Here is a 24,716-nt window from a genome sequence, read left to right as displayed (position 1 = left end):
TGAATTGCGTCCCGTGACTTGACGGTCAGAATGAACAGACTGTTGTTGCTGCTGCTGCTGCTGCTGCTCTGCTGCTGTTGCTTGTTCAGTTCGTTCTGTTCAATCTGTTCCGTGCCACTCCTTCGTGGCGTCTCAACTTGCCACCACCGTCTTTACTGAAGGGGAAGAAGGTCAACTCGTGCAATCATGACTCACTCAAGGTGTGTCCTGGAAAGTGAACAATTAACCGACTATACAACAACTCTAATGATCACGATAGCAACAGTTCATATTCATTGAGCTAAATTATTTAAAAAAAAAAATCATATACATCGACACATTAAAAATATGATGAACCTTAGAATAATTTAAACATCAAGCCGTTATTATTATTATTATTTGTTTTATTACTTTATGTATTTCTATTATATTATTATTCAGTTGTATCGCTTATGTTTGTGTTACGTTTTTAATACCTTTGATGTAGATAGTGACGTAAATTGTTTATATATCATTGCATACTAAATGTATGTATGCATACTATCACTGCATTATATTATTTCTATGAGTTTTTTTTGTTTTTTGCATTAATTAATCTATAAATGGAAGCTGTAATGTTTTATTTGTCACAAAAAAGGGCTATCTAATTAAACACCAGAGACAGGCTGGGAATCGAACCAGCATCTTTCCTGCCAGGTATGCAACGTTGGCTATTTGTTTAGTACAATACTGGCCAGGTAAATATGAGAGCTGAAGGCTATATATATTTAATAGAATTATTTAAAAAAAAACGCTCAGGCACGACATGAACACCTGTCTGCTCATGACGTCACCACAAGGGTCCTGATGTGTTTTGCGAAATCAGCGGATCGAGCAGAATGTGCGCACTCTCCAAAAATCGAGTTTTTATCAAATACCGGGCAATTTTGTGGCGATAAAGTCACATTGTTTAGAAAATAACATCTTGTAGACATCGATATCTGCAGGAAATAGTGATCCGTTTGCTGTGTTTGTTCCCGGGGTGCCTGGATTATCTGAGATTAGCTAACCGGCTAAAAAGCTAACAACAAAAACAGAAAACAGCTGACTTAAGACAGGTACTAAATGGTTTTTCTTTTTCTAATGTAGTGCTTCAGTCGTTTTAGCATCATGGTGTTGTTACTGTTGCCTAATAACACAGTTAAGTTATATCTTATATATATATATATGTATTAATGTAAGGTTTAGTGTGCATCATAAAAAAATATATATTTGACATTTAAACCGTGGCATTAAGTTCCTGTCTTTATCGTTCTGTTTTTCTGGACACATGCATTTATGTCACGTAAAATTAAGTCTACAGTTCACAGCTGACAGCAAGTTTATTTGTTAAAGGTGATATATTATGCAAAATCAACTTAAAGGTGCTTTTAATCAGAATCAGGAAGGGGTTTATTGCCTTTGTCATTAACATAATTCACAAACTTGGAAATTGCTTTTGCATTAAAGAGAAAAATACAACAATGAATTATAATGGTAGCAAAATATATCAAAAGGGCATGCATTAAATTTTGAATTTACAAGTTAAATAAAATAGACTCTGAATACATACACAATTAACAGTTGATCAGAATAGTTCGAAAAAAGAACAGTATGCAGAATGGGTATTGATTTGAAAAAGGCAAAGGGAAAGAAACTGTAAGGACTACTACTGCTGTAGGTTCTAGTCCTGAGACCGTAGCCTCCTGCCTGAGGGGAGTGGCACAAATTGTCCAGGGTGAGAAGGGAACGACCTGCTCGTTCCAGAGTTCTAGAAATGATTAAACTACTCTTGTTTTCCCAGCATCATGGCCGAGTCCGGTGATGGGATTGATGTCACAGTCAAGACTCTGGACTCTCAGAGCCGGACCTACAAAGTGAGAGAAGAGGTAAAGAGGACGACTGCATATTGTTTGTACTACATACTTTGTGTTTCATTACTTGATGTTAACAGAAGGGGATATAATTTCCAAAAAAAGGGTTTAAATGAGATTATCTGCAGAAATAGTTGATTAACTGACACTGGGGTCAGTTAATCAGCTATCAAAACTCAAGAAAAAAGTATGAATTAATTTAAACACATTTTCAGGAGCCTATGATCAATACAAGTATTCATGGTCCTGTTTAGGTGTGCGAGTTGTCCACAAAAAAGGTGAGTCGGCTCTTTGATGCTAGCTTGTGACTTTGATGTTTGTTTAACAGCATGTCAGTTCTTTATGGTCCTTTGTGTTAAAGCAAAACTCAGAATTAAGTTTGACTTGAGTAACAGAGTTTCAGACCGAGCAGTGCCTTAAATTAGCTTCACTCCCCTCAAGGAATGTTGAAGACATCACATGAATGGTATCAATAGTGAACAGCCGTTGTTTGAACAAGCAATTCTAGAGTTCCTTTTAAGGAACTGCATGTACTCTTATTGGTTTAAAAAAGGAACTACAATCACAACTGAACCTGTGTGACCAGAGCCTTAACCTGCAGATAGTGGACATATCTCATGTAAAAACAGCTCTTTCTCCTCCAGAATTCCAAGCTCACTGAGCTGCAGAGGCCAAACTAGCAGTAATTCGTGATGCCTACAGGTGCGGCAGTTTAGGTAGGGACCATTCACATCGGAGAGAGGACTTTTAGGATTGAGCACCCTGGATTTCAGCTTTGAAACTAGCAACCCAAATGAGACTCGCGTGAGGCTCTCTTGGAGAGTCATCTTGATGTTTTTTACCTCGTATAAATGTTTTGGCATTTCAAATCCAAATCTTACGTACTTCTTCTTTTAAATTGCAATTTGTGTGTTTTATAACACACGCTTTTCTTTTTCCATTATTGTCTCATAATTGTTATCAGACTGGTAAAGTGATAGTGAATTAGTGAAATATTTGCTCTTTCTATTTGCTGCAGCTGACGGTACAGCAGTTCAAGGAGCACATTGCGGCATCAGTGGAGATCCCGGTCAGTAAGCAAAGGCTGATTTACCAGGGCCGTGTGCTGCAGGACGAGCGCACTCTGGCTGAATACAGTGAGTGAAAACCTGTGTGACCTGATGACAGCAACAAGGGGCACAATGTACAGAGATATTGTGCGTTCTTTAATCCGCATGGAATTAAATAAAATTCATAGGATCCTGTTAATCTTCATTAAGGCTTTTTTTTAAAGTATATCAGTTTATTACTTTTTATGTTTAATTGGCTACCTACAGTAGTGGTACTATGCAGTGTTCGATGCTTTAAACTAAATTCTGTTGTTTTCTATGGCAACAACAATTTTTATGCATTCCAAAATGAACATATATTTTATTGGCAAATATATTTTTAACATCACCCTGTCCAGCGAGTGAGCAACATGGCTATAGTCTGGCACAAACATGGCAATTCCTCTTTTATATTTGTGTAGAATGATTTATGCGCATCGTCCACAATATTGAATCTATTATATACATTTATTGTACGTCTATGTATTGTAGATTTGAACAATGCCATCTGTATAGTAGACTACCATTATACAAGCAGCATACAAGAATATCAAATTACTAGATAAGCCTTGTTCTGAGTTTTTGCCTGTGTTCCAGATGTGGAGGGTAAAGTGATCCACCTGGTGGAGCGCGCGCCTCCTCAGACCTCAACACTGTCAGGTCCAGGAGGAGCTGCTTTGTTACCAGAAGGAGGATCAGAGGCGGGGCCCAGCAGCAACCACGCCCCCTCCTCCCAGGGCTCCCTACACGATCGCAATGGAAACAGCTATGTCATGCTAGGCACATTCAACGTGCCTGTCAACATCATGGATCCTCAGCAAATCCAGGTATGACGAGATCAATTCTATCCATGTGTGTCAGTGGGACCTGCACCCAGTTTTCTGCATGGATTACATGGTATTTACGCTAGAACTTTTCAAAACAAACAATCACAAATGTTGTTTCTAGTTATGTTACTGGTAGGGCCACAAGTTGTATTGCAATCAAATCAAGTGTTGAGTGGTTGCAATTAGCCAATTGAAAAGATTGCAGTTATGTAAATTAAAACAAATATATATTTTAAAAACAACCAAATATCATGGACTATTATGTTTTAGTCTGCCCTACAAAGGAAAAGCACTGTATCCGCGGTTGAACTGAGAATGATGGGCTTAAAAAGGTTTTATGTTGTCTCACTGTTTATGTCAGAGATATACTAAGTCAATATATGCATTACTACTGTATATGAGGGGTGATAATATTTTACCAATTACCACTGATTTAATCTTTGACTGCCATATGTATGATTAAAACATAGTCAGTGTTACAACATACGAGCTACACTTTTATGTGGTGGGCCTTTATAGACTACTACAAACGTTCAGAAATGCATGGGATTCTTATATTTCAGTAGTTTGTATTTCAGCTCAGATGGTTTTACCCCTGGACGTGTTTACAATAAACAGAACTTTTCTCTAAATTGCAATTGGGCTACTAAGCAACCCAAACTATTGAAGATGTAAAGTTCTGAACGTATAGTTGAAAACCCTTTTGATATGATGTTTTCAGATGTCCGTTCAGCAGATGATGGCTGGGGTTGGAGAAGCTGGGAGGAACACCAGGGTCGGCACTGGCTCTGGGGTAAATGATCTCCTCTTCCTTTGGTGTCACCTTCATTATAACCCACTGTATGTGTTTGTGGTCTGAGCCATGACTTTGTGTGTCCAGAGCTCTGGTTCAGTGGATGTACAGATCATGGACCAGCCTGCGCAGACTGAAGCCCGCATGAGGCTGCATTTGGCTGAAAACCTGCTCCGAGACGCACGCGCTCTCATCTACAGACTGGAGGTGAATATGCTCGGTCAGGGCAGCTTCTACCTTTTATTTCGGGATTTACTTTGTGGATTATTTATTCAGTTAATTGATTGAAGATCTGATAGTGAAGGGCAAATCCATGTACAGTTTAAAGTAGGGGTGGGTTAAGATAAGATAAGATAATCCTTTAATGTCCACACAAGGGGAAATTTCGTTGTTACAACGCAGTAGAAACAGGAGGAAAGGACAGATTATAGGAAGTTTCAAAAACACACTCTTAATAGAATAGAGGGGGGAAATAAAATAAAATAGATAAATAAAAATAAAAAGATAAAGATAATAATAATGATAATAAAATAATGATAATAGAATAAAAAAAAAAAAAGTAAAAATAGCTAGCACAAGACTAGGTAATACTATTAGCAGGTAAGTAAACCGAATAAAAACAAAATAGAGCACTCTTATTTACAGGTATTGCACATGGTTAATTCAGTATTGCACATGAATATGATGTATTGCACATGGTTACATCAGTATTGCACATGTTCAGGGCTAGCAATGTTTGTTGTAGAGTCTGACAGCAGCAGGAAGGAAAGACCTGCGAAACCTTTCCTTCACACAGCGAGGTTGGATCAGTCTCTCACTTAAGCTGTTCTCCAGAGCGGAAAGAGTGTCCTGCAGGGGGTGAGACTCATGGTCCAGCATAGATGTGAATTTAGCCAGGACCCTCCTGTCCCCCACCTCCTGCACCGAGTCCAGAGCACAGCCCAGGACGGAGCTGGACTTCTTGATGACTCTGTCCAGCTTCCTCCTCTCCCTCTCTGTGATGCTGCTGCTCCAAGCAGGCCACACCGTACAGGAGGGCTGATGCCACCACAGAGTCGTAGAAGGTCTTCATGAGCGGCCCTGTCACTCCAAAAGACCTGAGTCTCGTCAGGAGGTAGAGCCGACTCTGGCTCTTCTTGTACAGTGCGTCTGTGTTATGAGTCCAGTCCAGTTTGTGGTTCAGATGAACACCCAGGTACACAGTCCCCTCTCTCAATGTCCCTTCCCTGGATGTACACTGGTGAGGGGGCAGCAGAGTGGCGTCTACGGAAGTCCACCATCTCCTTGGTCTTCCCCGCGTTGATAAGGAGGTGGTTCCGCTGACACCAGTCCACAAAGTCCTGCGCCAGTCCTCTGTACTCCACATCATCGTCGTCTGTGATGAGTCCGATGATGGCAGAGTCGTCAGAGAACTTCTGCAGGACACAGGTGTCTGTGTCGTGTCTGAGGTCTGCAGTGTAGAGGGTGAAGAGAAAGGGCGCGAGGACAGTGCCCTGGGGCGCTCCCACACTGCAGGTCCGAATGTCAGACACACAGTCACAAACTGGGGTCGGTCTGTGAGTTAGTCCAGGAACAACTCTGCCAGGTCATACTCCACTCCAGGCGTCTCCAGCTTGTCCCTCAGGAGCAGCAGCTGAATGGTGTTGAAGGCGCTGGAGAGATCAAAGAACAGGATCCTCACAGAGCTGCCAGGCTTCTCCAGGTGAGAGAGAGAGCGGTGCAGCAGGGAGATGACGGCGTCCTCCACTCTGATGCCAGGCGGGTATGCGAACTGCAACAGGTCCAGCTGCGCTCACGGTGGAGCGGAGGTGGTCCAGGACCAGCCGCTCCAGTGTCTTCATCAGGTGGGACGTGAGAGCCACCGGCCTGAAGCTGTTGAGGTCTTTGGCGCGTGGCTTGGGCACAGGTACCAGACAGGAGGTCTTCCAGACCTCTGGTACCAGCTTCAGGCCCATGTTCAGGCCATAACTCCACACAGTTCATCTGCGCAGGACTTAAGGAGCCTGGAGCTGATGCCGTCAGGTCCTGCTGCCTTCCTCACTTTAATCCTCTTCAGCTCTCTCCTCACCTGTGCTGCTGAGACAGTCAGTGGATGGCAGGGGGACTGTGTGCTGGGGGATGGGCGAGTCCAGGTGAAGTGGGGAGATGATGGTCCGGAGCAGAGGTGTGAAGGGGAGCTGGGGTGGGCCATTGTCCGGCTGTGGAAGAGAGGGCATGCAGCTGTGCAGGGGGAGGGGTGGGTGATTGATCAAACCTCAAGAAGTGAGTCTTTAAATCGTTCACCCACTGTAGGTCTCCCTCTGTCTGGGCAGGGGGGGTTTGAAGCCTGAAATTGTTTTCAGGCTCCTCCACACTCCTTGAATGTTCTTTTGCTGCAGCTACTCCTCCATCCTCCTCTTATAGCCGGCTTCCGCCTGCCTGATCTTCCTCCTCAGCTCTTTCTGCACAGTCCTCAGCTCCTCCTTGTTCCCTGACCTGAAGGCTCTCTTCTTCTCCTTCAGCAGAGCCTTCAGTTCACGGTCAATCCACGGCTTTTTGTTTGGAAAACACCGCACCGTCCGGCAGGGAACAGTGTTCTCAAAACAAAAGTTTATGTAGTCCGTGATGCACTCTGTGATGGCGTTGATGTCCTCCCCATGGTCGTAAAGCTCGGTCCAGACAGTAGTGCTGAAGCAGTCCCTCAGAGCCTCCTCGCTCTCAGCAGACCACCTCCTCACCACCCGGGGCACCACAGGCTGCCTGCGCACAATAGGTTCATACACAGGCCTCAGATGTACAAGATTTTGGTCCGAGCTGCCCAGGGGAGGGAGGGGGGAGGAGGAATAAGCCTCCTTGGTGTTGGCAAAGAATAAATCCAATGTTTTATTCTCTCTGGTGGGACAGGTAACATACTGGGTGTATGTTGGCAGGACAGAAGAGGGAGAAGCGTGGTTAAAGTCACCGGAGATGAGGAAGAGAGCCTGAGGGTGCTTGTTTTGCAGTCTGCTTGTGATGGAGAACAATGCTTCACAGGAATTGTCAGCGTTAGCAGACGGGGCTACGTACACTCCTATTACAATAACGTGTGAGAACTCCCGGGGCAGATAATATGGCCTCATGCTAATGGCTAACAGTTCAATGTCTCTGTTACGTAGTTGTTCTCTGACTGTGATGTGGCTTGATCTACACCACCTTTCATGACCAAACATCGCGAGGCCTCCTCCTCTTCTCTTAGCACTCTCCCTTGTTCTGTCTGCACGCAGGAGATGAAAATTGTCCAAAGCAACAGCATGATCTGGGATTTCTGGGGTTAGCCAGGTCTCTGTGAGCAAAATGATGCTACAGTCCCTGTAATCCCGTTCGTAGCGTGTGAGAGTTGCCAGCTCTGCTGTCTTATTTTGAAGGGACCGCACGTCTGAAGCAGGTCTTCTTCTCCCTTAGTTTGGGACCAGTGCGCCTGCCCCTCCGTGTCTTTCTCAAAATCTCTCCCGGGATGGTGTGCTTTCTCCCGGGAAAAAGAGACACGGCTGCTCCATAGAGAAGACACGCCGGGGGAGGGGGAGGGGGGGGAGGGGGGGGGGGGGGGGGGGTGCGGGTTCCACACACATGCCGCGACGAGAAGAAAAAACACAATAATCCAGCTGAATAAGTCCAAATCAACGCGTGCCGGTTTGTACACATCCGGCAAGTGGATGTATGTAAAATATTTACAAAATAAAATGAAAAGGGCATATAAAATTAGGAAAGTTTGGAAAGAGAGGGGGGTGCCGTAACGCAGCAGCCAGCTTCACAGGCGCCGGAAGGAGTCAATTATATGCCAAAAGTTTTTCTTAAACAGGCCACGTATTATGCTAAATTGACTTTACATTGTTCCCTCATCAAAAACATAACCGGGAGTTGTATTTATCTTCACCGACGCTTGTTTGATGAATCCTGTTCAGTAAGTCCTCTACCGCTGAGCCCCAACATTTTGTGATGTCATAGAGCTCTGAGATTTTCGGTGCTGTTTTTAAGTCCATGAATCAGACTTGTATTGAGTATTTCTAATGTCAAGTTCATGTTCATTACAACTGTATATTAAAGGCGTAATGGACGTTTTTTTTGGCCCAAATCTGAGTCTCATTTCCTCATGGCGTGGACTGCCGATTAGTCCTGCCACCTATCAATCATAAAACGCACCTAATGCTCACCTGCAGCCTCGTCGGCTCGTCCCCAGGAGAGCAGCACGTTTCCGTGTGTCTAAGCGCATGGATCTATCATAGTATAGTTTCCTCAGTGTACGGGACAAAATTAAGACGGAGAAAGACAGTTCGAGCTGTCTCTGAAGAGACGGAAATCTACGGGAGACGAGAGATGCGATCCGTCGCGCTAATAAACAAACGCATGTGTGTGTTGTATCAGTCTGCACGGGGGAGTGGCATGCGCACTTCCGCCTGAGTTCTCAAATCACTGATATGTTTATCTCCCCTTTGCAGCCAGTAGATAGCGTTCTAACTCGGTTGCCTTTTGTAAACACTTATTATTTTAAGTTCTAAAACGTGAGATGCCACAGTAAAGGTACTTAAGAGCATGTTTCAAGGACAAGTACAATACAAATAATGTATAATATGTGTCCTTTTAAAGCCAGATCACAGTTTATATTTTCATCACATACATAGGTGGAAATCACCTCTTTCTGACAGTGTCCTCCCGATCCTCTCACTGACTTGACCACACAATTAAGTCATTTTCAAATAGGCATCAAAATATTGGATTCAATCTCTTGTAGATATTTTATGTTTCGAAATAACAAACCCCCCTCCTTGTTCACTTGGTTCAGTCTGTGTGCACGGTACATTCACTGCTCTAGCTGCAGCGCCGCTGCTTCAGACTCATTCTCACGTTTCTGTTTTTGAAACAATTTTAACACCTGGCGGGACTAAACGGGGGTTCTAGCTGTTTATCACTGACAAAATAAGAGAGGGAGCATGAGACTGAGTAAATAGAGGAGAGGCCCCGGGTTTGAGCAAGATAGCAGTCAGTTTATCCCAAACTGACGGTGCTCTCTAGTGATGCGCAGGTCAGGTTTTATTCCAACCCACAGGTCCCACAATTTTGGAGTTCTTTCTACCCCTGCCCAGGTAAATTGAATAACAATGATGCTGTAGTGTGGGTCACACTTATAATAGCATATTATTTATTATCATTACTGATAATAATAATTGGCTTGCAACTATTAAAAATGATAATAATTCATAAATCACTGACCCTGAAATGTCTTTGAGTGGTAATTGGCATTCACCGATCCCCCTACATCAAACTCAGAGTTTCACACCTGATCACATAATATCGTGTAGACTTGGTATGTTTATCTCCTGCACTTAAGAGTTTACACTTCACTGTGGTTGGTTAAATCCACCTGTGACTCACAGCGTGAAAGTGGCTTGGCAATAGGAGTGGGTAGTAAAAGGTCCCCAGAGCGGCTTTAAAAAGCGAATTACTCCGTCACAGTAGAATGATATCACCAAAATAACACATTGTATGAGATCATGTTTATATTTTTAGCATTATATAACCCAGTCCAAGTTTCAAGTCATTAGAATCTTGCTGTAATTAGTTATAACCAGTTATTGAGAGTAGGCAATTCAAAAAACATTCAAAAAAACAAAAACAAATGATCAATCTAAATTTTTACTATAAACAATATAAACTCAATATTCAAATTTCAAAACCGCTTTGCTTCTCTGTTGTTTTCCAGGGAGTTTCTGGGGACAGAAGCTCTCACTCTGAGTCAGAGGTGTCCCAGTCTTCATCCTCTCCTGTACCCTCTACCTCTGCAGAGAGCAGGGCCTCACAGTCCACAGACCCGGACCCCTCTGCTGGGCCCTCCTCCACGGCCACACAAACGCAAGGAGCAACAGCCACCACAGGGCCAAAGTAATCCTCACTTTTATCACATTTTGCCTGCTAAAAGTATGGGAACAATGTTGTGATGTAACAAATGTTGTGATTTGACTGGTTCTGTTGCCAGTGCACATTTAAAGGTGACATGTTATGCTTTTTCTTGTACTTATGATTGAACTTCAGCATAAGTAGTTCATCATTTTATATTTTGTTCATTGTAAACCGCAGTATTAATCTAAAACTGCTTAGTAATTAAAACAGGTTCATTAACTTCCTGTTCAAAATTTCAGATAGAACTACAGATAAGCTCCGCCTCTTAACAGTAACACCGTAACAAGCAGCTGATGTGATTTGCATGTTTGGCTATGTGACATTTTAGAACTCTACATGTATCAATCAGAGGCTTATTTTTTCAAATGATCGCAACTAAGTACAGGGATGTGAGCGGGGATAGGGGGTAGGTGAAAATAGGACATTTCTGTTGCAGAACAATACAGGATTAACTCAAACATGCAAGAATCAATCAAAATAATACATTTATAATATATTTCTTCTCTGGAAATTCTAAATTGTTGCTTATTTTTTTGTTATCCATCCATCCATTTTCTACCGCTTGTTCCCTTTCGGGGTCGCGGGTGACTGGAGCCTATACCAGTGACTTTGGGCCTTAGGCGGGGTGCACAGTGTCCACACCCTGGACAGTGGCAAACTCATCGCAGGGTTAACACAGAGACATGGACATTACAGACAGTTCACTCTCACATTCATTCACTAGGGCTAATTTAGAGTTACCAATTGTGCCTAACACATGCATGTCTTTGGACGGTGGGAGGAAGCCAGAGAACCCACGGTAACACGGGGAGAACATGCAGACTCCACCCAGAGAGATCATGTGATGTTGGTCTGGTCCGGGAATCGAACCCATGATCTCCTTCTTGGGCGCTAAAGCGCTAACCGCCTTTGCCACCGTGCACCCCATTTTTTCAGATCTGCTCTCAGTTAATCAGTGAAAATTAGTTATGGTCTACTTAATTTTGCCTCCAGTCGCCTCCTTTACAGAGTGTTGAACCTTCTGATTAAATAGCATTTTAGGTAGAAGTGAGTGTAAACAAATAAACAATGCACTCCAGTTTGTTGTGTTATCTGCTCAGAATCTACAGTCTAGTCCGTGGTTTGACGCTCTTCTCGCTGTGCCCAGGGCCCCCGTTGCTCCCTGTGCCCCCGTTGCTCCCAGTGCCCCTGTTGCTCCCAGTGCCCCCGTTGCTCCTAGTGCCCCCGTTGCTCCCAGTGCCCCCGTTGCTCCCAGTGCCCCCGTTGCTCCCAGTGCCCCCGTTGCTCCCAGTGCCCCCGTTGCTCCCAGTGCCCCCGTTGCTCCCAGTGCTCCCAGTGCCCCCGGTGCTCCCAGCCCAGCCGAGTTGGTGGAGGTGCTGTCTGAGGTGCGGAGGGTGGAGGAGAGGCTGCGTCCCTTCATCGAGAGGACCCACTCCATCCTGGGGGCCGCCACTTCCGCAGACTACAACAACAACGTAAAACATATTTCATTGAAATGTTTGTATGACGTGGTTTTATATTTGTACAATATCCCACAATAAGAAATCAGCCATTTTCACCTCATGTTATGCTATGTTATGATAATAACGTTAAGATTGAAAATATTATATTTCCAGTGCATAATGTATCTAACATTATCCAACCCAACACATTGCATAAAGAGACATTAAAAGAGAGGTGGAGAGAAGTGAAATAAATTCAGAAAAAGCAACAGGATGTATTTTCTTTTTTTACTCTAGCTTTATCCACGTCTCACAATGACACAAACTTGGAATTACTGAAAGTCTCTTATGATTCAAAAGTGTAACTCTGATATGATTTAGATTCTATATATTAAAAAAACATTTGTTGTATTTGGTGAAGTCAGCTGCTCACGTCACAGCAGACCAGCCCCTGAGCATGAACTCCTAAGTCAACAAGTGGGAATGTACATTTACCCATTTCACTTGAAGAGTCTCTTGTTGCAAACATGACCTCTAGACCCACTTTTGAGAACGCGTGGCTTAGTCCTTTGTACATGTACTGTTTACTCCTTGTCTCTGTTCATCTGTATAAGCTCCTGTGTATGTTCCAGACTGAGGAGCGAGAGGAGGACCAGCGTGTTCTGAACCTGGTGGGGGATGCTCTGCGTATCCTGGGGAACACTCTGGTGGTGCTGGGAGACCTGCGCTGTAATCTTTCCAGCCCCCCACCTCGTCACCTGCACATGCTCCGGCCCATGGCTCACCTGGCCCACCCTGTGCTGCTGCAGGCCGGCCTGCCACACATGCCCATTCCAGTGAGTACTAGAGGGACAGCCATAACCACTGCATCTTGAAGACTTTGTAAGTGTATTCATGGGGAAATATACTATAAATATGTCATAATAAAGACACATTATGACAAATTGACTGACTTTAATAATTTTTCCCTCATCAAGAACATACTTATCTTTTTGCATCGGCTTAAAAGGTCAATTTAGGCAGTTGCTTACAAACATCTGTATTTATTCTCATACTGGGGTAATATGTAACTAGTGTGAAATGCAGGCTAAGGTCTCTGCAGTGTTGCACGATGACCCATGGCATTTGCAGGCCATACGGTGGATTGTGCGTGCATGATGTATCTCTTATGTGTACCTTCTGCACAGTCTTTAAGTTAACACGTATGTCCTTTTCCTCCAGCTGAACCTGGGAACAACAGTCACCATGACGTCAAACGGGAGAGCGGAAGCAGAGGCACGTCAGTCCCCACACACCTCCAGCCAATCAGAGCAGCCTGCCTCAGGACCAGCCCCGCCCTCTGCCTCTAATGGGACCAGTCTGCAGCAAGGACAGACAGGCCCACGGGTGATCCGCATCACCCACCAGACCATGGAGCCCGTGGTTATGATGCAGATGAACATTGATGGTATGTCTGTACATCAAAGCTGCAGGATTAAGCACAATCCAATCCAAATTGCAATTCTTACAGACGTAATTAGCAAGTTTATATCTGCACAAACTAATAAAAGATTCACTGAAATGCATGTGATTCTTTTATTAGTTTGCCAGTTCCCTTAGGGCTATTTTAAATTTTGTCAATTCGCCTGGATGCATTTAAAATGTTGACTTTGAACAGAATCCTATTATTAAAACATAAATCACAAATCTAATCGCAATCACAATAGTCCTAATTAGATATTTCTCCCAAATAGTGCAGGCCTAACTGCACGTGATGGAAGTAATGCCATGTTAAAACATGATGAAACAGCCCATCACAGAAAAAAACTACAACACTGTACTTAAAGACACAAAGTTCAAAACGTAGACATGGTTACCGGTAGTTTAAGAAAGTAATTCCTTTAAAATTTAAGCTATTTTATACCCAAGATTTCACCAATACAAAAGGGACAGGTTGGGTATTTTTAAATTAAACTAAAACGTTCCTGTTTGTTCTATTTTTTGTATGCTATTTGAAACAGGAGCTCCACCTGGACAGGCTTCTGATCAGCAGAATGTGACAGACTCTGGACAAGGTAAGGTTCATAGGGACATTGACAGTTAAAGGTCCCATAACATGCAAAATCGACTTTTCAGAGCTTTTAACCACCTGCAGCTCTACCCAGAGTTTTTCTGCTTCAATTTACGACGAAACACGGTTCAAAGAGGCCCAAAACTTCATTAATGATATCGCACTCTTTACTATTATCACAATGGTGAAGGTTTATGTGGCACTTGATGCAGCAACTGAGAAAATAAACGGAGAGAACTTCTATCCGATACCGAAAAACCAGGAAATAAGAGCGCGATGGACATAAGACTTTTTTATCATTGTCTCTTAACGATTAAAAATCTTTATTAAGATTGTGTAAATAAAAATGCTGTCTACATGCATACAATAAAATCACAAACTAAAGTGAAAAAATTGATTTTCAGGTGTTAATTATGTTGAAATGAGTAAATTAGCCTCTGTCATGTACAACAGCTTCATATTAGATAGAGTACAACATTCTTTCACTATTTGATCAAGATTACATCTTTTTAACTGTCAATATCAGTAAACAGGGTTTTAGTGTATTTCTAAGTGTATTTCTCACAAAAATCTCCAAAGACACTTTTTTATGGCATAGAAGTTGGAAAGTGAATCAGATGATTAGCTGATTTAGGGTGCAATTTGTAAGATCTAAACTGTTTAAACTCGGACTAGGTGAGGGTCGCTAATGTTTAATCTGATACGTTTTTAAGATGTATTGTTATTTACGCTTTAATTCAATGACAAACTCTAAAAGCTAAATCTCAGGCCGTCGCCATTCTTTACCGCAGATTCTTTCCTGTTGTGATGGCGTCCTCTACACATTTAGTCACACAAGTGCAGGTACATTTTCAACACAAAAAAGGTTCTCTCTATTAAAGCCTGTGCACTTATGCTACTGGAAAGGGAAGATCAGGAAAGGTAAAATGTTGTCCTGTTTATGTGATTTAGTTTTAGTATTGCTCAAATTGGTATCTAGTTTCGATTCTTGTTTTGGTATCAGAATATGAAAAGGTTTATTGCCATTGTCAATGAACAGAATTCACAAACATAGGAATTTGCTTTGGTGATTCAGTGCAACATGAAAAAGTGAACAGTGATAAAACAACCTATATAGACTCAAAAAGGAACAATTAAAATCTGCTATGGTATAAAAATAGGCTATAGAATAAAAAAAAAGATAGATAGATTTGTATCTGATTTTCGATACGTTTGACAACACTAAATTTACTTTTTTAAATGTATTTAGTCTTGCATGCTCAATTTTTAAAGACAAATTATGACAAAACATACACAGTAATAGTTTTTACCAACTTAGGTAGATAAATTACATTGTAGGTTTTCATTTCTCCTAAATGTCCTCAGTCTTCTTCCAAAGAGATTCCTGTTTTGTTGATTAAACTTCATTGGAGAATATATTCAGCTTTGTTTTGAACAACTCGTTGCCGACTGACTCGGGTGTGTTGTGTGCAGGGGTCCAACTGGCTCCTTTCCCAGGCCTCCCTCCTGAGTTCATGCAGGCCATAGTGCACCAGATCTCACACCAGGCTGCTGCCATGGCCTCTGCTGCAGCTCAGCCCACACCTGCAGCCCACACATCTCCTGCTCAGGCCAGAGTGCTCTTCACCAGGCCGGCCTTCTCCCCACGCGGCCCTCCACCAGGGGCCAGAGGGACCACAATCAATCTGAGGGCAACAGTGCCACCTGCAGGACCACCAGGACAGGTAACTGCAACTGAGTAGAAAGGCTATGCTACAAGGGAGATAACAACCACTGTCTTTTATAAGTTTAGAACGACTGATTACAGCTTAATTTAATTTAGGGCTATAAGCTATAGTCGTTTAGTCGAAATCGGTTGTTATCATCTTAGTCTACCAAAATTTGCATGCAAACATTAGAGTTACAACGAGGAGTGCAATTGACAGAATTGAATGGTCAGTATGGTCAGCAGTTTTATGTATTTATTTATTTATTTGTCTATGGGAGTTTTTATTTATTTATAGGAGATCTTCTACTGAAAGTGTTTTTCAGACTTCCTATAAGTGATCTGTTCTTCTGTATCTACCTCTGTATCTACCTGCGTTGCACCAATGAAATTTCCCCATGTGGGACAATAAAGGAATATCTTATCTTATCTTATCTTAGTATACATTTTTTGCATTATCTTGATGACAATGCATCAGGAATGTGCTAAAATGTAAATATTTTTGCTCATGTTCAAGTCTAGCAAGTAAATGGACCCTAAAATGAGAGTTACAAATGCAACGACTGCCCATGTGCGAAGGGAATTGTTCCATGCTAGAACTGACCACAAAAGGGCAGAAATATCAGTTTATATGCCACTTTAGAAAATTATGTTGGATGTGTCTGTCTCTGATATACTCCATATTAAAACTATACTTATAACAGTTGCCATCGCGATGCTCCATGGTCAGTGTAGCGGGCACATTGATTTTAATCACAAGCAGGAGCGGTTTGGGACCGCTCCTGCCTCCTGTCAGTGTAAACCTGGCGTAAGAATTTCTTTAGTCGATAACTGCCCTGATTTCAGTACAAAAATTCCACTTTACCAAAAGTAAATGTATTTTTTTCAACAAGTTAATCGGTTCAAACTTTTGGTGTTGACAGGTTTCTCCGGTTTGTTGTAAAAGATACAACCTTATTATTTGGTTTATTTGTAAAGGGAAAAAAAGTTCATTATGAATCTCATATGATTTGTCCCAGGTCCCCCAAGTGCCACCTGCAGCTCTAACTCAGATGATCAGTGGTCTGGTGGGACAGCTCCTTATGTCTGAACCCACAGGTAAGCCCCCTTTTTAAGAACTGCTGTTCAAAATCTCCCCAGTGTGCGTGTGGATGGATGCGAGGAAACTAAAATATACTTGAAATATGTGTGGTATACTCCAGATGATCCTGTGGAGTCTGACCCGGCCCCTCAGCCTCCTGCACAGACCTCTGCTCCCAGCTCCGGTGCTGCGCCTGTGGGACAGCCAGCAGAGGGCAGTGCTGAGGGCAGTCTGGCCCAGCTTCTGAGCTCTCTGCTGGGGGGAGGAGGTGTCCAGGGGGGGCACCCTCCTGGAGCTGCTCCGTCCATCACTGTGACGCTTCCCGGGGCACCGCTGCTGTTCCACTCTGAGGCCACGGTGAGCACACACAGACTGACCACACCCATAGCACTTATTAACAAGAAAGACTGGATTAGGGAGCTGCTTGATTGTAGGAAAAAAACATACAAATGTTTTCTGTCATTGTTTTTAATATATTCATGATTATTTCACTGATGAACTGTTGACCTTGTGTATGAGAAAATACTTTTCTGTTACTAATGTTTCTGTAGAGTGTCTTTGCACCAGGGTTTGAGGGGCTAAACGAGCGCTCAAAAATCAGAACAGTACAAAAAAGTACCAGTACCCTTTTTCTTTATTCAGTTCAATATTATGAACGAAAGGCATCACATTAGGGATAGAAGTTTCTTGACAACATGTGCATAGCAGGCAGTTTTATGTTCCATCCCATCAATTGTACCATTGTTTTTGACTAATTTTTGTCTAATATATTGGGCCAGTGATTCAAAGTACAAAGTGAACAAAAGGGGGACAATTAACACATTTTAAATGGATAAATGCCTAAAAGTTTTCTTAAAGGTGCCATACCATGCTTTTTTTCACGTCTCGTAGTCTATCCTAAGTGTATAATTGATAATAATAAGGGTTGTGCAACACCCTTAACATAATAGTTAAAAAATATCACCCACACCTTGGACCCACTCACCAACCCGGAAATGCAAACGGCTTGGTTTGATATTCGCCCCCCTTGCGCCCCACCCTTGCGAAGAGCGATCTGGCTCCCCCGCCCAACCCAGAGGGGGAGGGTGAGGGGGGATGATGACGCGTGCCCGTCAGTTTGGAGATTCGCGGAAAGGAGATAGTCTGTAATATAGCTAAAACTGCGGGAATCAATCAAAAAAACACTCTGGGTACATATATGAAGCACAAATAGCAATGTAAGAAGGTTAAAAGCTCTGAAAAGTCGATTTAGCATTTTATGGGACCTTTAAAGTATTTGTACTTTCTTTATAAAATAGTGAAACACATATTTGTGTTTCTCATAAACTAAAACAGTTTGAAATGACACCTGCAGAATGTTGTCATAGTTTATTTTCCTAGACCTGTGCTTTATTGAATTAGAATAGTCTGTTTTTCTTGTTTAGGCCCTTCCCGGCGGCCCTGCTCCCCCGGCTCCACCTCTCCCCTCGGCCCCTCCCGTGGCAGGCAGAGGAGCAGAGGAGGAGTCCCTGAGCCCGGAGCTGTTCTCGGGGATCGTACAGGGAGTTCTATCTACCATGATGAGCTCTCTGGTCCCACAGCAGGGCACCACCGGGGAGAGCATCGCCCACTTCATCCAGAGACTGTCCCAGACCAGTAATCTCTTCAGCCTGGGTTCCGGAGAGGCTGGTGGTCAGTCAATACACTCACTAATACACAAAAATCATAAGAATATTCAGTAGGTTAGCTTTCACTTTAGTTTTGTTTGATGGGTGATTTTAGTGGTCATTAGTTGTTGTTTTTAATGCATTTAAGTATTTTATTTCTCATGAAACTGGAAGTAACAGCCGAAAGCAGCACTCTGATTAGCTGTGCTTAGGCCTACTGCCCGAGTTTTACTTCAATATCTGAAAAAGACTCTGCTAAAATGAATGTATGTGGATATTGTATAAAACTGTGAGGATTTGTGAGAACTAGAGACCAAATAGACAAATTTAGACTCCTAGGTATCCTATCCTCGCTAGGTATCCAAGCTTTAAGGGAAATACTGTATCTGATGTAATTCTGAAAGGACTTGTAATTTATGTTTTAAGTCAAGATTCAGTTCACTGTGCACATTTTAAACAAACCGGATGCATTAACATTTGAGCAAAGACTGAAACATTTACTCCAAAACTAAAAATAGGTCCCATGCGTTTTAGAACATGCAGGGTTTGTAGATTTATACAGAATAACTAAGACCTCATGGGGTTAGGGGTGTGCTAAAATATTGAAATATCGATATATAGTTATACTGACTTTTTTAGGACAGTATCCCAAGTGTGAGAGTGTAAGAAGGCCCCCTCGTCCAGGTTGATTGTCCCATGGGCATGTTTCCGTATTCAATTGCCTCCTTAATCCAGCGGCAATGTTTATTGTCCTCGGTCCTTAAGATGTCAGCTCCATCCCAGTCCATAATGTACCGGTAGTTCTCTCTTTTACAATCATCAGAAATGGCTGATGGTTCCTCCCCTCCCTGTTTCACATTCTGTCAACATCACATGACATCAAAAAGATTGCAAGACAGGTTGAAACTGTCAGGCAAGAAAAACAAACAATAACAATCAATTACTAAATCCTTTTCTGTTTGCTAATCGTGACAATTCAAATGTTGGTCTTGATTACATTTAATCCTACATCACGAGCTGTGTGTGTGCAGGGTTCTTTGCCGACCTCCTCTCCCTCCTCTGTCAGAGCTTCTCCATGGTGGACATGGTGCTGCTGCTTCATGGCAACGCCCAGCCCCTCAGCCGTATACAGCCCCAGCTCACACTCTTCTTCAGCCAGAACTACCTCCAGGGACGAGAACCCACCAGCCACAACATACAGGTAAGGACCACAACCGGATTATGATCCATGGAGTCATTCAATTTGGGTACATTTGAATCAGTCACTGCATTAGTACATTTACGTACAGGCAGAGAACATTTGAGACTACTGGCCAATAATGCATTTCCAAGTACTTTTACTTTAACCTGAGACTATCCTCAGTGCACTGTGAAAGTAGGTTGACCTGAGGTCCTCCTCTTTCACAACACATTTGCCCCCCTTCAGAGTGTGGAAGGAGCTGCTCCGAGACCACCCGTTAGAAGCGGATCAGCACAACTGTTGAGTTCACACTGGCCCGAGCACATCGCTCACAGATCTAAAGCTCTTGACCTAACTAACGGCAGTGTGACATTTTATTAAGTATTCAATTGTGTGAATATGGAATAAACCCTGTGTTATTTCTCCTCAGTCTGCCTCAGAGGAGTTGATAAACAGCCTTGAACCGTACATCGCTGAGAGCTTTGTAAGGCACACACCCTCACCTTTGTGTTGTCATGCTTTTGTAGATGATGATGTTTTTTCAGTGCGTTTGCTCTCTGTACACAGGCCACAGTGACAGTGCGAGATGGAGTGGACGTCGTTCAGACCAACGTGTCCTTCTTCAGACAGCAGCTGGCTCAGATGGCCACCCACATCCTCCACTGTAACGGTGAGGGTAACCAGACCACTGGTGTAGCTACAGGTGTGCCAGTGTTGACCAAACTGAGAGCTGGCACACCCAAACATACAAGTGTCAAGAGCGCAGAATGACACAAGGAGCACCCTGCCCCTTTGTGCAGCTCACAAGCTGCATATAGTGAGAAGTCAAAGACCAGAACAATTTAGAGTCCATAGAGATGATCTACAAAACCTAAACCTTTAGTCACGTTTCAGCAACACTGCTCAAAATATTTCAGTTGTATTAAGAGCCACATACAAACGTCCACGTTTTCTAACTACAGTTTAAAGCTTTAAAGTTGTAGTCTGGTCTCTGAAGACTCTGTCCACAATCAGGTGTGAGGCTCCAGCTTACAGACAGGGGGCGCTGTAGCTTAGAGCCCGGGGTAGAGCACAGTGAGGCAGTGAGACTCCAGGAACCACTGACACAGGAGTTGAACACAAGTGATCAACAGCACACATTACACCTGCAGTTGTGTGCCCAATTGTTCTAAGAACAAGTAAAGCCTTGAGAGATTTGGATGTATTCCTCTAACTGAAATACACTAGAGTACAGGAAAGTACATCTGTTTTGTGGGGCCCACCAAAGAGGTGCATAGCATTTGACTTTCAAGACAAAAAGTGGGAATAAAACCTGTGTCTGTGCCCCAGTACAACTCATTAGACTATATATGTTAGTACCATTTTATAATGTTGTAGGCCTGTGTTACAGTAATGGTAAGTATTTGGACACATCCAATATCTAATTTTTGGCTACACCACTGAACCAGCTTGTCAATGATGAGAAATAATATCACTGTTAGAAAAAAATACATGTCTTATGCACATATTATATACAGTAATGTAGACAATATTGGATTTTAAAAAATACTTAAAGAAAAAGTTTATCTATCCTTAAAACATCTCTGGAGTTGTGTCTTGATTGTGATAATTTAGTCCTCCAGAGCTTATTTCAACCTAGACAGACACAGACAAGAGAAATAAATGAGATGAATGAAAGATGAAATGACAAATAAAGTTGTTCTACACTTCACATCATGGCTAAGGATTCTAAAGCAGTTATATAATTTCATTGGAGTTACAGGTCGACAACACATGTAATATTTACTCTTAACCATCATTGGAGAAAAGACGTGTGCGTGCTGTTGTGCGCAGACTCTTCGTTTGGCCCCCGCCTGCTGCTGCTGTGCACCCAGGCGTTGTTTGAGTGTCTGGCCCTCAACCTGTTCTGTCTAAGAGGAGAGCAGAGTGCACTGACCGCCGTCGTCAACCACCGCATCGTAAGCACTCTCCCGATAATGATAATAATGAAGATAACGATAATAATGATGATAATGATAAGAATGATAATAATTATAATCAGATGATATTTTTGCATTTTTGCTGAATGTGCCTCCGAATGTTTTATATTTCATGTAAATAAACCTGTCCAGATGATTTGCATGGAAGTGCATATGACAGGTTCTCATGTTTTTCTAGTTACGAATTTATTTGGTGAGATGGAACCTGCGGTGAAAATTGATCATAATAATAATTTACATGAGTCAAGTTGCAGTTTGTGAAGAAAAAGTGTAAAATTAAATTTAGAATTGAGTAGAAGTGCTGACATCTGAAACAGAATAACTCTGTCTATGTCATGAATAAGCAACATCGCATCAAAAATGCAGAGAACATTTCCACACAACTGACACATTTTAAACAGTTGAATTTTTTTTTAACAAAGCAAAGCATCTGTCCACTTAATTTTTTTCTCAACCTTGTGATCCCACACAACTGACATTTTGCTTTAGTGGCTATGCAAGCAGATGTTTAATTTTTTCAATCAGGTTAAGGTTAGGATTAGGGTTTCTTTTAGTTATAGGAATAGTTTATTCAGTTAAGAGTAGTGCCTTGGAGCAGGTTTACTTACACTTACAGGGTCTTGGCAGAACTGGGTTGTGAAAAAACGATGCCTGCTGCCATTATCTAACCATGAAGTAAAATGATAAACGTGACCAAAACTGTCAAAGTAAGGGAAAAATGGTCTCTTCTCTGTGTGCGTAGAGGAGGATGTCTGCGGAGGTCAACCCCAGCCTGGTGAACTGGCTCACAGGGATGATGTCAGCCAGACTGCACCTTATCCTGGAGCACAACCCGGTGACCCAGGACCACATCCACAACTATGTTATCTACACACAAGCACGGGTGAGGAGCACGTAGTAGGAATATGTTTGGGTATGTTTCGTTGTAATAATGTAATATTGTTGTTCTGAATGGTCTGCATCAGAGGGCAGAGGCAGAGCAGAACCAGCCACGAGAGGGTCATGATCAACAGGTAGGATTTCTGCATATCGCTAGATTAGCTGCCATTTTACAACCACCACCATATTCTTCTGATTTAACATGAAACACCCTGCTACAAACAAATAAATCATCATTTAGAGAGTCCCACTGTTGGACCTGACTGTGTCGTCCCATTCTTTGACCTGACTGTCTCTAGTCCCATTGTTGGACCTGACTGTCTGTAGTCCCACTGTTGGACCTGACTGTCTGTAGTCCCACAGTTGGACCTGACTGCCTGTAGTCCCACAGTTGGACCTGACTGTCTGTAGTCCCACTGACTGGTGTATGTTGTGTTGTTCAGATGGAGAGGCATTTGTCTCCAGCTGCAGAGGAAGCATTGGCTGCTTCAGCAGACCGAGCTGAGAGGGGCCCTTCATTTGTGTCTTCAGGGGACATCAGTACTCACAACCCCCCCATGGCCCCAGCTCCAGCCCCCACAGGACGAGAGGAGGGGCCCGCTGAGGCAGAGCCGTGGGCAGCAGCTGTCCCGCCGGTAGGAATAGAACCTAATAGTCTGCAGATGTTATCCCATTCATCAAAAGTGGTCCATGCTTCTCACTCTGGAGATGAACAATATTCCAATATCCTGCAAATGGCTCCTGGGATCTGTTGGTTGTAGCAGAGCAGATCTAACTACAGAGAGCAGATCCAACTACAGAGAGTAGATCCAACTGCAGAGAGCAGATGTTGATGGCTTGTGTCTGTTCTCAGGAGTGGGTCCCCATCATCAGGCACGACATGTTGTCCCAGAGGAAGATGAAAGCTCAGCCGCCACTGTCAGACGCTTATCTGCACGGGATGCCCGCCAAGAGGCGGAAGGTGGGCCCATGTTTACCTCAGCTTATGGCCACTATATAGTAAAAGTAAAAGTTTGTGAACAAAAATATTCTAAATAACGGAATGGAGGCAATTAAAGGCAAAAATTAAGTTAATTTCAATTGGAAAAAATTAGGTTATCCTCAAATTAAAACAATGTGAGTGATGTCAGAGCCTGGTTTAAAGACATGTACTGTTGTATTTTACATTTTGTTAATTGAATAGATACACTCAGTTAGCAGCAGTGGAAAGGGCTGAACACATCTCTTAAGCACCACACATCCCAATGCTTTTCAATGCAGTGCAGTAAAGTAAACTGTGTGCTGCAGACCTCTGAGGGCGACGGGCCGGCCCTCTCTCTGTCAGACGCTGTGAGTCAAGCTGCTCGCACTGCGGGGGTCCTACCACTGACCGCCACCGCCAGCCTGCAGGGGGAACTGGAGAGGCCTGAGCTGCAGGAGGCCTACACCAGACAGGTACCATGAGCTATACTTATACTTGTGGGGTTTCAAAGGTGTGAAAGATCTTTGTTGTTTTTCAGGTGAAGAAGGACATCCAGGAGCGAGTGAGAGAGGACCCGGAGTACAGCGCCCACAGGTTTCCTCAAACTCACAGGGCCTTCTCCCAGGAGGACTCTTGAGGACTGTAGACCCCTGTACGCAGCACATGTAGCGCCGCGATCAGTCGGACTGCAGCATATCAGCATATCAGCATAGACCCTTTGACAGTGCACAAGTGTACCTGCTCTCCGTGTCTGGAAGTTGCTAAAGCCACATTTCGACTTGTTCACTTTGGAGCAATTGATACGGTCCAAAAGTGTCTCCTCTCTTTTAAGCGAACCGCACATGTCTATTTAAGCGATCCAAAGCGGTCCGGCTTGCTTTTGACTCCCGGAACACTTTTGTGCGAGATGATTGGACAAACGAGAACGCAGACTCAGGTGAAGACGAGATACAACAAGCCGATATAATATAAAAGTCTGTAAATAATCATTCTTTACCAAACGCTGACTTTATCACGTGATAAACCGCAGTAATTCCAGTGACGATAATTTATATGTTAAAGCAAAACAAAGCTAGCACATTATGGCTTCAGCTGTTTATTATTTTCAGGATAAAAAGTATCTAGTGCATTATGCGTCTAACTATGGCCAAACCAAATGCATTACATATAGAAACGTTAAAATGCGGTGTAGATGTGCAGAGAAGTGAAATAAATGCAGAAAGCCTGAGGATAAACAGAAAGTAGTTTGCGGTTTACTCTAGCCACATTTCACAGCGACACAAACTTGGAATTACTCAATG

At 43.0% G+C, this 24,716-nt stretch overlaps 1 protein-coding gene across 1 annotated transcript; it reads left to right on the top strand.

Moving 5' to 3' along the window:
- The first annotated feature begins 823 nt into the window (after positions 1–823).
- On the top strand, positions 824–24,349 carry bag6l (BCL2 associated athanogene 6, like). The gene is made up of 25 exons (XM_072447394.1): positions 824–1,076; positions 1,802–1,886; positions 2,890–3,007; positions 3,557–3,786; positions 4,508–4,579; positions 4,667–4,786; positions 10,296–10,474; positions 11,802–11,967; positions 12,567–12,770; positions 13,156–13,381; positions 13,935–13,988; positions 15,458–15,708; positions 16,709–16,787; positions 16,892–17,127; positions 18,195–18,441; positions 19,448–19,617; positions 20,027–20,080; positions 20,164–20,266; positions 21,430–21,554; positions 22,318–22,458; positions 22,541–22,588; positions 22,898–23,089; positions 23,308–23,415; positions 23,742–23,888; positions 23,954–24,349. Exons 2-25 carry the CDS (start codon positions 1,806–1,808, stop codon positions 24,050–24,052), a joined length of 3,450 nt encoding a protein of 1,149 aa, XP_072303495.1. The 5' UTR covers positions 824–1,076; positions 1,802–1,805; the 3' UTR covers positions 24,053–24,349.
- Positions 24,350–24,716: the final 367 nt, after the last annotated feature.

This window comes from Eucyclogobius newberryi, unplaced genomic scaffold (genome assembly GCF_026437365.1).
Source record: "Eucyclogobius newberryi isolate DKJ021-1_F unplaced genomic scaffold, fEucNew1.0.hap1 SCAF_16, whole genome shotgun sequence".
Taxonomy (NCBI): Eukaryota; Metazoa; Chordata; class Actinopteri; order Gobiiformes; family Gobiidae; genus Eucyclogobius; species Eucyclogobius newberryi.
The sequence above is the reverse complement of the archived record's forward strand: the minus strand, read 5'-3'. Positions and strand labels throughout refer to the sequence as shown.